Source organism: Tachypleus tridentatus, chromosome 9 (genome assembly GCF_004210375.1).
Source record: "Tachypleus tridentatus isolate NWPU-2018 chromosome 9, ASM421037v1, whole genome shotgun sequence".
Lineage (NCBI taxonomy): Eukaryota > Metazoa > Arthropoda > Merostomata > Xiphosura > Limulidae > Tachypleus > Tachypleus tridentatus.
Window position 1 is genome coordinate 36,153,540 of NC_134833.1, and position 17,685 is coordinate 36,171,224.

General features: G+C 34.7%; 1 protein-coding gene across 3 annotated transcripts in view; it reads right to left on the bottom strand.

The window, feature by feature from the left end:
• Window positions 1-17,685, bottom strand: part of LOC143225056 (uncharacterized) — a 54,717-nt gene that overhangs the window by 22,489 nt on the left and 14,543 nt on the right. For all 3 annotated transcript variants that reach the window (XM_076453752.1, XM_076453751.1, XM_076453754.1), the window contains exons 2-5: window positions 14,190-14,397; window positions 8,049-8,321; window positions 2,274-5,545; window positions 1,130-1,309 (exon numbers count right to left, since the gene is read on the bottom strand). In XM_076453752.1, coding sequence (XP_076309867.1) covers window positions 1,130-1,309; window positions 2,274-5,545; window positions 8,049-8,321; window positions 14,190-14,397 — 3,933 coding nt within the window. The remainder of the gene's footprint in view (window positions 1-1,129; window positions 1,310-2,273; window positions 5,546-8,048; window positions 8,322-14,189; window positions 14,398-17,685) is intronic.

Here is a 17,685-nt window from a genome sequence, read left to right on the forward strand (position 1 = left end):
CAAGCATGTTTGGTGCGGCCGGGATTCGAACCCGCGACCCTCAGATTACGAGTCGAACGCCTTAACACGCTTGGCCATGCCGGGCCTAAGCAGAGGAGTATATAGGGGCTCAGATGTAAAAAAGGTATGGTATCTGAACTCGGACCATCTACGTCACTTCCTAGGGGACCTTAACTGAGGTTAAATGCCAGATTTTGTTATGACTAGCTTAACAGTTTGCCAGTCATAAGTGGGCATTTCTCAGATAATGACTTAAATGTGTAATGGTCCGCTGTCTCACTTTCTATTCGAAAGTATTCCATTACCTCGCGCCATCTAGTTTTTTCGTAATGTCTTATTTTATATCACATTCTGCCCGGCATGGCCAAGCGTGTTACGGCGTGCGACTCGTAATCTGAGGGTCGCGGATTCGCATCCCCGTCGCGCCAAACATGCTCGCCCTTTCAGCCGTGGGGGCGTTATAATGTTACGGTCAATCCCACTATTCGTTGGTAAAAGAGTAGCCCAAGAGTTGGCGGTGGGTGGTGATGACTAGCTGCCTTCCCTCTAGTCTTACACTGCTAAATTAGGGACGGCTAGCACAGATACCCCTCGAGTAGCTTTGTGCGAAATTAAAGAAAAAACAAGAAACATATCAGATTCTAATGGAACAGTGGAACTTTTTTTTGTATTAAACCTGTAATATCTCAATATAATTACCTTCTAGTGATCCGTGTTTACTGTTTGGAAACGTTGGAAGTCGGTTTTCATCAGCTGCATCTAAGTAATTGTCTAAGACATTCTTATATACCTTTCAAATATCATTATTTCAAGTGTTGGTTTCGCTATAGAAATTTATTAAACCTATTTGTAGTCCCTTTGAAGATAAAGTCCAAATACGTGATTTCGTTTAGTGCACAAATACACTTATGTCAATCCTACAAGCCTTCTAGTGGCACAGAGGAATATCTTCGGACTTATACCGCCAGAATTTGGGTTACTGTGCCCGTGATGGGCAGTGTACAGGTAGCCCTTTGTGCAGGTTTATGTTTAATACAAACTACAACGATTTTACACATTTCTTGCTTCTCTGCGGTTCTATATACTTTTAATCTTATTCATACATATTAATAACATTTTACGTATTTACCTGTTTTTTGTTTCAACTTCAGTGCCATAGCGTTTGCAATTCGTGGAGTATTATTTGGACCCGAAAAAGCTCTAGAAGATGTGAAAGTCGTAGACGACGCCTGTTGTGGAGATACAACAAACTCTTCTGGTGGACTTTCAGAGTCTTCGTCGCTGATTGGTTCATCTCTTGGCACGTCTTCTGTGACGGTAAATACATATCATTATTAAGATAATAAACTCGGATTCTCAATCAAAATATTGAGTTAAATACGTAGTGAACAAATGAAAGCCTGTTAATAAATCAGGAACAAATAATATGGCACACGGCATCCTTTAAATACAAATGGTTTTGAAAAATTTAATATTTTGAATTTGCTAACACAAAGAGCTAAACAAGTTTGTTGATTACACCGGTTTGCGACGATTTTATTCTCTTGAAATTTTTACATGGTATACAAAATTGCCTGTATGCAGAATCCAAAAAGAGGTATCCTTTTTTTTTTTCCATCACTTGCATATTTTTCATAAAACTTCAAATGTACTTTTAAATAAGTGAATCATTTTCATTGAAATGGGATCACATGTTGTTACGATTAAATTGTTGACAACCAGTGGCTATAGATGTCTCTATACCAATAACGACGTGAGAATCTTATCGATCGTTCTAGTACCTACGAAAAGTATACCGCTTGTATATAAACAATTAATAGGCCGCATGCTTATGCGTGAACTTTAAAATTATTTTTTTCTTTTCAATATTATTTATTCGTCGCTGTGGCAACGAGATGCTATGTAAATAACCCAAACATATTCTGTTATATTTGTGGTAGATTTTGTTACAAATGTGATCTAAGTAAGAAATTTTCTTCCCTCTTTATAAAAATTCCTTACGTGATAGGAAAAATGAATATTATTTTCGATATCTGCATAGCTGAATTATAGAAAATCCGTCATTAAAACTAAAACAACTTTTTAAAAGTTTAAATTCGCAGGCCTGTGTTATTGGTCAAAACTTATTAAAAGGGCTGTTGAAATCCTTTTTGATAACGTCAATTATTTTCTTTAATAGGCAGTACATTTGAACTAACTATCAGTCACAATTGAGCAGCTGGTTGATGATTCATAAATTTATCTAATCAAAAAAAGCCAAGAAGACAACTTACTGTTACACACAATGTTTTCTTTTGTAACATTATCGTTTGCTTCAACAACCAGGTTGTCATCATGGAAAGTAACAGACTTTTTGATTCGTGAACAGCTACAATCCGAAGAAAAACTACAAGAATTGATATCACTTGTTGATTCCTTTGTTGCCAATAAAGCTGCTGCCATCAGGTTTAGGCTTGTGCTGGAGTTAAGTAACTGTTGGAGTTGGTCACAAAGCTGGTTTATTGGAGACTTGAGGGAGTTGAGACTGCAAGAGCAGCAATGATTCCCACATGGATAGTTTTGATCAATATTTAAATTGTTGCTGTGTTTGAATAAACATGAGGTAACTTCAGCGTCTTGTTGTAATTTTGTAGTATCTTGACACGATACTGGTGAGAGACCTTTAAAAGTGTGGTCCTTTAGACATTTTCCACCTGAAGAGGTTTTTTTTACTGGATTGACAAACTCCTGTTTTTTTGAAGAATCAGAACTTTTTTGAGGATCATTATTACTAGTCATTTCGACATATTTGCAGTCTACAGACGATTCTTTCCTTAGGAGTTGAGCTGTCTCTCTATTTTTGTCTGAATCCATTTCACTTTCAAACTGTGGTATTTTCTCTGGAATATTTTCTAAGGATTGAGTGTAATTATCAAATTTATTACGTTCATGAACGTCCAACTGAGAGGATGTTCCCCGACTTGACACATCACGTCTCTCGTGGTCTTTTCTTTGGTTACAGTGATCTATTGATAAGGATTTTCTCAAAATACCTCGTCTAGAAATATTACCACTTTGACTTCTCTCTGAACAAGCTTTCTCAAAAGACAAGGAAGCGGAACGTTTAGGTATCTCTGAAGGAGTTCTTGCGATTCCGTGCTGCCTTCTCAATGTATTATCGCTACGAGGATATTCGATATCCCGTAAACTTGAAGTTGTTGAGGAAAAGCTTTCACCGGGACAAGAAATATTTCGTTCTTGGTGATTTTGACTTTTATTATGCTGAGCACAACACTTACTTTTATCACTTGAACAGCTGCAACGAAATTCTTTGTCATTCTTAAATTTGTGGTCATTATCGTCTGTCTTTGTCTGATAGTTTGGTATAGCAGATTTTAGCTCTGTGGGAAGTAAAACACTTAATGAGTCCCAGTCTCTGATATGTCTAAATTTATGTGGTGTAACCATTTCAAGACTTTTTTGGTTAGATACAGGTTCTTCTTGTTCATCGTTACGATGTCGGTTGTTATTACCAGTTGTGTTTGTTGCAGGTAAATTATCAGTTGATTCAGTACTCAGCAAGTCTTTTCCTTCTGGTGTACGTCTCAGATTTTTTAGAAAACTAAGATCAGGCAAAGAATAACTTGGATAACAAACAAACACTGGCTTTTTCTCGGAACTTGTAGCACTCGAAGCGTTAGACGATTTTGAATTTATGAATGACAGAGATGAGGGAAATAATTCTCCAATTTTATCTCCTGACGAATCAGTACAATTTTCTTGTACATTAAAACTTCCTAGATTACTATTGGTAGATATTAATGAAGTCTGTATGGCTTGATCTTTGATATGTACTGGGATCTGAGTACCACAGCTCCTATTGGTAACAATCTTTACATTTGTGTTTCGTCTTGAGACAGAAGAACCACAACTGTTGTTGACGAAAAGTTGAGATTTGTAGTGTAACCTTTCTATTGACGTTTCGCTGTTTCCACTATAGTCAGCTGAATAAGGACTGGACTCTTTACATTTTAGACTTCGTCTACTATTATTTAACATTTCCCCTAGACTGGGAAGAGACTGGGAAGAATTTTCTTCGCTGTAAAAATATTCGGGCAACTTCTCACTGCTATTCAGAGTCTTTGTCTGAGTACCCTGGGAACTGTTACCTGGAGCTAATTTGATGAATTTTTCTACGAGCTTGTTGTTCTCACGTGTGACAAACATATTGTTTATGAGTTTCTTTTCTGTTTTTCCACCATGAAAATAGTTTTTAATTCTTTTTACTCTATTAAATTCTTCCACGTAGTTTGCAACTTCTGGTTTGTGTTCCATAGCATTGTTTTTGGAAATGGGTCCCTCCTCCGATGTACTGTTATCACTGCCAAATGGGTCTTTGCTGTCTCTCATAGTTTCATCCCCATTAACTGAATCAGTGTCTATTTGATCATTTTCCTCTTCCTTGATAGTTGAAGAACGAGTGGGTGTATGTTGTATCGATGGACCGTCTACTAAACTATCTTCAAAGCAATGAGAGCTACTGTCATCACTCTCTGACGAAGACTGTTTACGGTTAATATTCCTAGACGTATCTCTGTCAGCTGCACTAGTGTTGTTGTTAAGAAATGTCTGTATTAGATTGTTATTAAGTTCGTGGACATTTTGAACATGCGTTGCTGGCTGTGACGATCGTTTTCTTGAATTCTTAGAAACCTTGGCTTCTGTTTCTTGATTATTGCAATTCGAAACTTGATTTAAATGTAGAGCACCACTTATATACTTGTCACGGTTTTTTTCAAACTGGAGATTATGGATTTTTACATCACATATTCCTTTGACTTTTCGTACATTTTTCTCATCATTCTCAAAAGTGTTTTCGTTGGAGCGAACAGGGAACGATAACATGTTTTCTACAGATCCAGACAAACTACTTGACGTTGAACCCAAGGAAGTTTTGCTTTTGATGAATAATTTGAACAAAGGAACAGAATGTTTGTTGTCTTTAACGTCACTTCCTTGGAGAGAACCGTAACAACTGTTGTGAAGCTCGTAAACAGGGACGCGTTTAACTGGATTTATTTTAAATCCCCATTCGACAACCTGCTTGTCTGTTAATACTAAAGAGCGTTTAAACAGACTAGGAAGACTTTTGCTTCTAGAACGTTGAGGCTTATCAGAGAGTGCACAACGAATCAGCTGTTTAGAATTTTTTACCTTTCTCCAAGTTGTGTACGAGAAGTCAGACTGCATTGTGGAATTGTAAGTCATTTTCTTTGGTTGTTGATAACTGGTAATTGGCCGTGGAACTTTTTCCTTGTTTTGTTTCATCTCCATAGCTACATCCGAATCGTCTGACAGCTGAGTCCCGCTCCCTTCAAATGCAATAGTATAATTACTTTTATTAGCTTGACAGGTAACGGCGATATTCTGTTCGTCCAAAGACGTGTAGTCTATACTTTCTACTGACGTAGTGTTAGCATTTAATGGTTCTTTCGCAGGAGAGAAAAGTGGTTCGTCTTTAGAAATGATGCCTTCTGCAGACTCTTCTTCTGACAAGCTGTGAGAACTGGTAAATATAAGGTAATTAGGCTGAGTAAACGTACAGTAATTTAAGTGCTTGAATCAAACAGTTTACCAAAGAAAATAACACGCGTAGAGGTACAATACATAAAATGAGGTTAAAACGCAGAACAGTAGCATTGCACTTTGTTTTAACTAACTAAACGCTTGAAACCAACATACTAGAACGAGTTTACCGCTTTTAAGATTAAACCTGTTCTCGTAAGTTCATATGTGCGACAAAAATCAGAGATATAAAATTAGAAGATATCTTCATTTGTTGTGTAAAATTCAATCCAATTATAAAATGTATTTTTGAAGGGTACCTATTTAAAGTTTAAGAGCACATTGAGGTTACACAATGCACCTTAGAGTATCTTTTGTTTGTTTTTTTAATTTCGCGCAAAGATACACTCGGACTACTGCGCTAGCCGTCCCTAGCTTAACAGTGTATGATTATAGGAAGGGCAATTAGTCATTACCATCCACCACCAAATCGTGCGCTACTCTTTTATCATCAAATAGTGGGATTTACCGTTACATAATAACGCCCCTGAGGGAGCAAAGACGAATATGTGGAGTTTGACGGAGATCTGAACCGCGATCCTTAGATTACATGTCGAGTGACCTAACTGCCTGGCCATGATGAACTCCTTATAATAGCACCAAAGGTACTGAAGGTGGAGAAACCTATACCTTCTAAATTAGTGTGCTGAGGATCCAAATGTTCAAGGTCCCAAGGTTCGATCTGCGATGTCTTGCTAATAATGCTACACATTTTCAGAAGGGTGTGTGTGTGTTATATATAACAGTCAATATTCATGTGACTACATGGATGACATGTGATGATAACTGACTATACTCCTCTCTACCCTTCCTCCTATAATGGATGTTTAAATTTATAAGTGAATAAGTTAAACTGGTATTATCAATCTGAGAAATCTTATATGACAAGAGCTAAATGGCTAAGTCACATACTTCAAGTTCCCATAGTTGAACCTTGGATCCTTTGATTGGCAACTTGACAAGAGGCGCAGTGCGGCCAAAGTTGTTACAGAAGTTTACATATAACATGTAAGTCGATTTTTTGTAAAAGTTTATTAAGTCTTAATCCAACATATTTAGTAAAAGATTTTACTGGTTTACAAGTGCAGTTTGTAGAGTGAATCCTGTTGACTTCAATATTCCATTTTTAATTCCTCGTTTGTCCTACAATGGCACAACGGTATGTCTACGGACTTACAACGCTAGAAACCGGGTCTCGATACTCGTGTTGGGCAGATCAAAGCTAGCCCACTGTGCAGTTTGTTCTTATTTCAAAACAAACAAACAAAGTACAAAATTCCTCATTATGATTTGGTTTGGTCTCTTCTGAACTTCGCACAAGCTACACGAGGGCTATCTGCGCTAGCCTCTAATTTAGATATGATAGATTAGAGGAAATACCTACCTCCAAAGCTCGGGCTACGCTTGTAAGATTTAATTTAAATAACATAACTGTCATTCTTATAGCTCATTTATGGCCCCAAAACGCGAATTGCATTTTTGCGACAATAGGATGCGAACCATGAACCCTCAGATTTATATATGAGCATGTTAACCACTAAGGACACACCAGGCTTCTTTATGTATGCAAATTCCATCTTGTAAATATTGAGTTAAAAATACAACTATCAATCGGATTGATACAGCCTCATCATTAAAAGCTATTGCCAAAATTTAGTCCAGTGGAAAAACGAAGAATTACCTAAGAAATTTAATCACTTCCGATTTTAAACCTGTCCAAACTCAGAGTAAGAAAAGCTTATTTTTTTACTGAAAGTCAAGTACAATGTCTAAATTTTGTATTGTTTTTATTGCTGTTTGAGTATTTGCCAAGCTGTATTAAAAGATATTGGGAGCTGGAATGTTAAATCTCAGAGGCACCTGAAGTGCACGTGGGTTAAGCAGAAATATTATGATCTTTGATTAGTCCTAATTTTGAACTACTGTCAACAAGGATGCTAGTCATCGACAGCACTCACTGCCACACAAAAACTTTGTCTGGCTCATTAAATCCCGGTATCGAACATGTTCTCCATTTTATCTGAAGGTAAGAGGGACGTTATAATGTGAAAATATATTTCATTCTTCTTTGCTAAAGAGTATCCCGAGAGTTGGCTGTGGGTGACGTTGAATAGCTGCCTTCCTTCTAGTCTATCATTTCTAAAGTAGGGCCGACTAGCGCAGACAGCCCTCGAGTAGCCTTGCGCTTAATTCAATAAACAGATCGGCTTTTTAAAATGAATAAAGGAACTGACTGTCACATTCATAATGCGTCCAAAGCTAAAAATATCACAAATAAAAGAGGAAAGTATACACATTTAACATTAGTAAATGTAAATAAATAAATAAAAACGTTTATGAAATTGCAAAAATTTGTTTGTTGTTTTCCCAAATCGAAAATTAACAATATATATTACTTATATTGATATAAATTTTAATTCCGCTGTACTCTTGTCGTCACATACCTGACAGAACGCTCTAATTGAAAGCCGTTCGCAAACGTATGTGTCACTGGAGTGCAGTTCTCTACGAGGGAGAGAACTTCCTCGTCACTTCCAATGCTACATACTCCCGGGAGGCTCAGAAGAGAATTAATGTCCTCTGAGCGAAACGTCTCCATGTCGATTTCTGCCAAACTAGCGTCCAAATGCAAGGAAATTTGGTCGTAGTTTAAGCTATCTTGATCAGGCGATATTGTGGTAATGTTCTGGTCCATGATTAGGCTTAGATTCAATTCTCTAAACATAGTAAAATCATCTTATAAATATATAAACATATGAATGTGACTTGTTGCTGACTGTGTCACACTTTTCCGTTACATTGTTCAATCTTTATGCAGTTAAGTGTAATTGCCTTAACTAATGGATATATTGTGTAAACTATAATTTAGTCTAGCAAGCTGATTATAGTAATTATGCTGCTGTAAATGCTATAACATGTAATAACAAAAGATGTCTCGCAAGTCCTGTTCTAAGCACTTTTCACCCTATTACTTATACAAATTCATTTTGTAAAACAAAAATGAAATTTCTTTATTAACTTGTACTAAATGTAATATGATCAATCTTCAATGTGAGTCAAACTTCAAATCCATTACATATATACGCATAAATTTCCATAGGACTAAACATAGCATGTATATTCAATGTGAAATGAATTGTGTTTTCATTCGCTGTATATACGGAATAGTGTGTTGATGACAAACGTCTTAAAAACTTAGTATCTGCTTTATGAGTTTGAGTTGAATAAGAAAAACAGCTAATTTTGAAGTAAAATAAAACATTTGTATATAAAGTATGGGCTAATTTTAAAGTAAACATACCTTTCCTTTATAAAAAGAAACAATACAGAGAATGGCGTAACTACAAAAGTTGACCGTCCTCCGCATGAAATGTAATTGTGCCCCTTGTATTTATCTTCCTATAATTGTACTTAAAATTCTGGCTAGTTGATATGATTAACTTAAAATACTTACCTCTCGCGCTTACAGCTTGAAATATCACTTTTAAATAAAAGTTATACATTTTTTGTCCAATGATCAATGGTGACTTAGCAGCGAAGCTGAAAGTTTATAACGCTAAAATCAGGGGTTCAATCCCTGCAGTACAGACATCATAATTTATCTCATTGTGCGGTTTTACGTTTTAATAAAATCCAAATCCGATAGTGTGTTGTGAGGGGTCAAAACGATATTGTACAGGACACACCGTGTGTTATTAACAGGAATGATAGTTCAGCCATTTCGCACCTCCTGTATCTCGGACTGTGGTAATCCAAACTGTCACATATTTCCAGTGGATGTGCTTACTGAACATTTACTTTGTATAGAAAATAAAATTTCTTCCTTTAATTTTTTTCTATGCACTAAAAGTGCGGAAACTTTTTTAATAGACAAACACACTTTTTTCACATTTAGTACACTGATAGATTTTTACAACCTATTATTATGAGTTTCATTTGATGTAAATTTAAGCCATATGTGCAAAGTTATCGAACAAAAATCGCTCATATTTAACAAAATGTTTAGTGCACACCTAGAGCAGCAAAACTATAAGGTGAAAAGAAATACAGATAAATAAATATTGATTAGGCGAAGCAAACTAGATTAACAGTTTCTAGCCCAAGTTTTTCAAAATAGTCATACAAGTGGACGGTTACTATTGATTATACAGGCCAACTTTTCAGCACATATTTACTAAATTTAATGAAATTATATTAATTAACGCGTGTTTATCGTCACGTGATTTTAGCTTAATCAATTAGTATAAATAATAATGCTTGATATGGCTGTGCCGATTGCACGTAGGTAATGACAAGAAACTGTTAATCTAAATTCCATGGTGTTACTATAAAAGAAGCTATTTAATAGTCTGTTTAGTTCTGTAAAGTATAGTTCTGTTTCGAAGAATAGGTTTGCGATACTATAACTAATGTGGATAATTATCGAGCGTCACTTTCTTACTTGCTGTGCTATATTGGTGTATATTGACAAAACTTCATGGCATATAATCGAAAACAGGTGCGGCCAAAAAAATTAAATGTGCGACTTAAAGGAATGAAATTACAACTGGCGGCCAAACAGATAGTTACACTTATAATATCGATAAGAATTTTATTGCAAATAATAGCACTTTTTTCACACCTATGGCGTTTTGATTAGATTAAAAAAGCGTGGTATATAATATTCATAAATTTTATCAAGATCTACTTGAAGTTTAAATATATTTGTAATAAGTTTGTAGAAAAATATTTACATTATTTCCTTGAAGTTCATATTAAAAATTTGGTGTACGTATAAGCCAAAAGCACAATGTAAATACGTCAATAATAATAATACTTCAATCAAACTAACGGAGCTAAACCATCAGTGGATGGCTGATCAAAGAGTACACACTAGTAACTCTAATATAAACCACTTCAACTTTGTTTTCGACTTGTTTTTTATCAAGACTCTATCTTTTAATGTCCCCTAATGTGTCTGCAGCAGACTCACGAACTTGCAAAGCTAAAAGCTAGGGTTCAATTCTTTGTGGTGAACAGACCACAGATAACTTACTGTGTGGTTTTACGCTAAAACATTTCAAACTCGATTTTACTAGTATAAACTTTGAAATAGATTTATTAATTAAATTTACACTTTGTACTGATGTACACAGACGTTGGATTTAAAATCACACATAACTAAAGTTTTTGTCTAAGTTTTAGGCCTATTCATTTATAATGCTTCACTAGCTTTAAAGCCCTGAAAGTACCTGGTGTATTAAACTAACGACTGCACTACACAAGTAATTTATATAAAGAAGACGATGTACTTAACAAAATATGCACTTTAAAAAACCATTTTAAAATACAAGAACGTCAACATTTATCATTTTAAGGATAATAGCTCTAACATGAGTTATTTTAAATCAGAAGAACTCCAGCATGTATTATTTTGAAGCAGAAAAACACAAATTTGAGTTACTTTAAAGCACGATAGTTCCAACATGAGTTAAAGCAGAAGAACTACAACATGATTTAGATTTTAGATGGTAGCAGAAAAAACTCTAACATGAGTTAAATTAAAGCAGAAGAACTACAACATGATTTAGATGGTAACAGAAAAAAACTCTAATATGAGTTAAATTAAAACTGAAAAACTTCAATATAGGTTATTTTAGAGCATAAGAACTACAACATGAGCTATTTTTATTGCATAACTACAACATGAGCTATTTTTAACGCAAGCACTTCTCTATGAGTCATTAAAAGCAACCTACAGTCTTGGCCAAAGTGCTTGGATACTGTTCTATATTGATGTTATTGTCTATATGCATGAAGTAATTATTGAATTGCGTAATGCGTTGCGTAGTTGCGTAAGTAATTAATGCCTGCGTAGTGACATAGAAGACAGCGTATGATCTGACCAAGCTGCTATCCTGGTCTGTATACATTATTTGGAACATTTTTTTTCATCACGCACACGTATGTTTTGTATAAAGGTGTGTTTTTTGGCAAAATCTTTTTCGAAAGAGATTAACGCTTTGTTCAGATATTTTTTTTTTTTTGTATTTTGTGTAGAGTCATGCCTTGTCACGTGGCAGAAGTTATATGACGTCAACTTGTTGAATTGCCCATAAATGGTAGAAACAAATGGTGATATTTCCAAACCAGTGAAGTAACCTCAGTGTAACATATCCAGAATCCCGAAAGGTCATCGAACTACAGAAAACGTTTTTCCAGGAAAGTCTACTGGTAGACACCGAAAAATTGCTACTCGAGATGACCGTGTTAGGACTAAGTTGACACGTCAAGGTCGAAAGAAGTGTTGCAACACCTTACGATAGGAATGATATGAACATATCCATTACAGAGTATTCAAATGAGCAATGAATAGGATAGAAGATTAACCATACAAGATTATTTTGCAAAAAATGGTTATCTGCAATTTAATACTAACCAGACTTCACCGCTGTCATCATGTTACTTGGGCAAAACAGTATGCCACGTTACAATTACAGTTATAACCCTGGTGACATGTTATCTTTACAGATAAGTCCTGCTGTTTTTCAGCTTGTAAAACAGCTGATAGTAGGGTTTGTTTCATCATATACCTAGAGAACAGATGATGGAAGATTGTCTTTTCCATAAGAACATAGGAGGTGGTGTGGTACATCTTTCGGCAGTTATTCATCAGATGGAAAACTGCTTTTTATATCATCAAGGGAAACAGCAATGAAGACATTTTTGCCATGTGTTATGATAAGGTCTGGCAATAATTTTGTATCCCATTGTGACAATGCCACTGCCCACATATTGCGTATTGTATTATATCATCAAGAGAACGTTACAAGATTGCAATGACCATCAAATCTCCAGATTGTAATCCAGTTGAGAACTGTTAGGCAGAACTGAACCAAAAAAAAGTGTTAACCACCACTCTAAACCAGTTTCTATAGCTGTGTTAAAGCGCCTTCTGATGACAAGTTGGGATGAAATCATGGTAAATTACACCAATAACCTCATCAACAGCATGCCACATCGGCTTGCGGAAGTTATTACAGTACAAGGTGGATCAGCCAAGTACTGAACGTCTAATATGAACTGGTATAAGATTACAGATGCCATTTATAATAATTTAATGCTATGTATGTTTTGTTAAGGTTTTGTTGTTTCAGATGAAACGATGAATTACACATTTTTCTACAGGCGTCTGATAAAATTGTTTGCTGTAATGATGTCCACAGAACCTGTCTCATTATACAAGTTGCATACTTAAGTGTTTAATATCACATGTATTTCTCAGTTTGACAGCAGTAACTGTATTTGTAATAATGATCTTATTTCATACAAAATATGCAGACATTTTGCCAAGACTGTAGCTTAACCAGTTATACCCAGAAAACCTGATAACAAAACTAACTTGTGATAACTGTACAGCAATTGTCAAAGAAAATGGAATACTTGTAAAACAGAAACACTCTAAAATCAGTGATTGTAAACCACAAGCACTCCGATTATGGTAATAATTCTAAAGTAGATACATCCTAATAGTAGTTACTTTAGGTCAGAATCACTTCAGTATGAGTCGTTTTAAAATAGAAACACAAATATTAGTAACTTCAAGGTAGATGCACGTCAGTGTAAAACATACAATTCATTTTGAGAATTATGTTTTGCAATAAAAGTCCTTAAAAACATACATTGTAAAACATTATACTTAGTTAATGAGTAACTCTTGGGCAGTTAAAACCTGCATAATAACAGGAGGGTCAAAGGAACTAATCAGGGATTACAGGCTAAATGAACGGATAAAAAACAACAACATATAAATCAAAAATTAAATAAGCTCAAACTTGAATAAAGTAAAATATTTTTAAATTAAACCACAAAAACTATATCGGCTGGTGTACACAGTTAAGACAGCCACAACAATAAATAAATTTACTGATTGAAGCTAAAGTCAAAATTAGACAGAAAACAAATAAAATTCCAACCAATCAAGTTCTAGCTCAGATAACTACAACCATTCACGCTCTAAATTACATGAAGCATCACATCAGAGGAATGTGAACCTTTCCGTTCAATTGACCTAGGTGATGGTTAAAAGAGTTAGGATTGACACCAACCATAAACTTTATAATCCTAGCGCTGATCTACTCGAATTTGTAAAAGATTTTTATGTCAAATCCAGGAACTAAAATCTTAAAATATGTATATAAATTATAATAAAATTTTATCACACTGGTTTATCTGGAAAAAAAAAACAACTGCCTATTTGAAGTAGTTGATAATACAACATCGTACAGTATGCTGTTTCGTCTAACATTGTGACTTAACCACAAGGAAAAAAGCGTACAATCACACCTTTATGGGTGTGAATTATAAATACAAAAAAAGTACCTAAACAACTTAGATTCACAAACTTTAGTTGCATTTGTTACGTGTCCTTTACAAATTCAAGTGAAATAATTTCACCCTTTTCTAACATAAATTGTTAGTATCGAAATTACACCCGGTTCATAACTATAGAATGTATTAACAGTTATTAATGGGTAGAAGTATATTAGAAAAAAATCAACAACTCAGCGTTAAAATCACGTAACGTGTTCAAGAGTCTAACATACTTGTCACATTCATCGTCTAAACACCACTGGTATTCTCCACTTTCCTGAAGGAAAGACTTTTCACTCTGGCTAGTTTCTTCTTCTCTGTCTTTGGTTGCTCCATCAGGGATAGTTTTGTGTGATGTCTGATTATGGTTTGATTCCAGCACCTGCGAACTGGTCGCTGCTGTCTCAGAAGAGACGTTTTCTGCCGCAGGTTGCATGTCACCTAAGTGATTAAATAAAAAAAGGCACTTCATACTAAACACGATTTTTTCTTGTGTTTCCGTAACATTTATACTGATAGGCAGCTTTATGTTACGTGTTATGAAAAATAGTTTTTTTTATGAAAAAAACGAGTTTGTTTTTTCTGTACTCGATATAAGAATACAATGAAAGTTGAATTGCCTTAATAATAAAATATGTTTTATACAGACCATACAAAAGAAACCTAAATGCATTTTTAACAACAAAATCAGTACAAAGAACGAGAAAGGTTTTGGGTGATTTACTTCGTTTAATCAAGCAGGTTGCAATAATTATGATCGTAACATAAAGAGAATATAGCTTTGTATGTTTGTTTTAGCGCAAAGCCACATTGAGCTACCTGCCGCATCCAGCGTGGTGAATCGAACCTTGGACTTTAACGTTGTAATTAGACCGTAAAGTTACCGCTGACTCACCGGAGAACAAGCATGTAACACGTACTAGAAAGAGTTAGTTTACAGTTGAATAAAAATGATACGTCACCTGTTTGTTTATTGTTAAGTGCAAAGCTAAACAATTGGCTATCTGGGCTATGCCCATCGTGGGTATTGAAATCAGTTTTTTCAGCGTTATAAGTCCTCAGAGTTACAGCTGATACGCCAACACACATCATATGTACGAACTAGTTTGTATAGGGCTGAATACAAAGGACATGTCGTATTTTATAATGAGTTTGCATACGATCGAATAAAGAGGACATATCACACATTACAAAGAGTTTACTATGCATGAATAAAAAGGACATATCATACATTACAATGAGTTTGTCTATTCTGAATAAAAAGTGTGTATCATTTATTAGCTATTTATGAACTATAAATATCCCACGGTTTTATTTACAGCTTATCTATTTCTGTAGTAAACTTTTGGTGATTATCGGTTTACCATTTGACGCTACAGAACGTTTGGCTTTTCTAAAACACTGGACTTAGAATCACTTCGTTGTACTTGAAGCACGTATTACAAGCATAACCATAGAAAAATGGAAGAGAGCTTATATTATATACCTTTTTTGTTGTATATTAAAAATCTAGGTCTGAAATATAAAATCGTTTGTATTTTGAATATTCGCAGAAGTTACATAAGGGCTACCCGTCACTATCTTTGAAATGATAAACTGAAAGGAATTACAGCTAGTTAACATTACCCGTCACTATCTTTGAAATGATAAACTGAAAGGAATTACAGCTAGTCACCATTACCCGTCACTATCTTTGAAATGATAAACTGAAATGAATTACAGCTAGTTAACATTACCCATCACTATCTTTGAAATGATAAACTGAAATGAATTACAGCTAGTTAACATTACCCGTCACTATCTTTTTTTAGCTACTGTAATCAGATAATAAGATCTCACATCACTCTTTCAACCCACTCGTGGTGGGTTGAGTAGTATTTTCGATTATAGAACTCAAACCATGGACTCTTGAATTGACAATCCCACACTCTAACCACAAATCCACGCCCTAAAAATAATATAAGTTTTAATAGTAACTTTTACCAATAAAATATATGTGACTTATACTTCCACGAAAAAAAAAGTTTTTGTTTTTATTTTCTCTAGTAAGAGAACTTAAACATGCGTATTTTCGATCACCGATGAATCGTGGACTTTCATACAGCGAGAGGAGTATAATATTAAACTAATCGTATAATCTCTCCAGACGGACATGTTGTCAAGACATGTTGGTTTATTTCTTTCTAGCTTTCAGCCGTGAGGGCGTTATAATGTGACGGTCAATCCCACTATTCGATGGTAAAAAGAGTAGCCCAAGAGTTGGCGGCGGGTGGTGATGACTAGCTGTCTTCCCTCTAGTCTTACACTGCTAAATTAGGGACGGCTAGCACAGATAGCCATCGAGTAGCTTTGTGTGAAATTCAAAGACAAACAACAAACAAACAAACAAACATTTCTTTCTAGCAAAACTTTAATTAAAGACTTGTAGGAACCACATTCTAAGTCTATTGTTTTTGCCATTGACTTAACAATATGTTATTTTATTATCCTAGTTTGACTTAATTTTGCCCCAAGTGATGACACATTTGATATTTAAACATCCGGAAAGCATTAAGATTTACTAGGAATATGCCAGAACGATAGTTGTGGCTTGAGGTTTCCTTTCTCTAAATACACACTCTCAGTAAGTTTTTACACTGAAGAGTTGTTCAAAATTATTTGCCTTTCTTCTGACTAACGTTTTCTATTTTCTGGACAAAAGGGGGTTGTATTTTCTATATTATTTGTTATTTTTAATGGTAAAAAACGAATGTACAATACAATGGTAATTCCAGATAGGTGTTTCATCTGCAAAAAATGCAGTTATTTTGACCACTATGGAAAGTTTATTGAAAGAGAGTTATCAATTAAAATAAGACAAAGAAATTTCAAGATAAAAAATACGAAGAAAACTTTTGGTGAAAATAAAATATCTCTCCTGCTTCTTTTTCTTCGAGAGTAAAAGCTTGGACCCTGAAGATGGTAGTTCACACGTTAATGAGCACATCCATACTTTTCGTATTTTATAAAGGGCATCTTATTTACTTTGACTCTTCTTATTTAAACACTTCTTTTTACCGTTTCTGCTTAAACATTTACGTTTATGGTCAAGATTACACTGAAACTATGTCACCGATTTTTTCAAGATGGGGCAACTTTGACAAGGAATTAGTGAAAATTCGACGTTCTCATCTTACAACAACTCACGAGTCTTTGCTTATGCACAAAGTAAATTTACTATTCTGGTTAATAAAAACATTTTGACATTATTTGGATGGGTTTTACAAAACAAAGCCCATGTGTCAAGACGTCATTTGTATATCTCAACATCACCTTCTGTATTTTTATTTTAAAATCTCTTTTATAAAAGTAAGAATTACATTACGTTTGGGTTCCTCTTCTTCGTACATTTTATATTGATCTCTTATATGTCATAACATTACATTATTTTGTGTTATTTTAAACAAATAAAAAGATTGTAAATGTAAAATGATGTAAGGATGGCATTGAGAAAAAGAATGCACACAAAAATATAGGGATGATACAGCTATACATAGATGTTACCTAGATGACTTTTAATATCACAGAATCAGTAGACTATAGGTAGAATCGTTTATTACAAACATGCATGCTAAAAACAATCAACAGTGACATAAAATTTTACTTTAAAATATGATTTTAACTCGTTTTCGTTTGTTTTCCTTTACAACAAGGCAAGAAACCATCGCTAAGATACCAAACTAAAGAGTA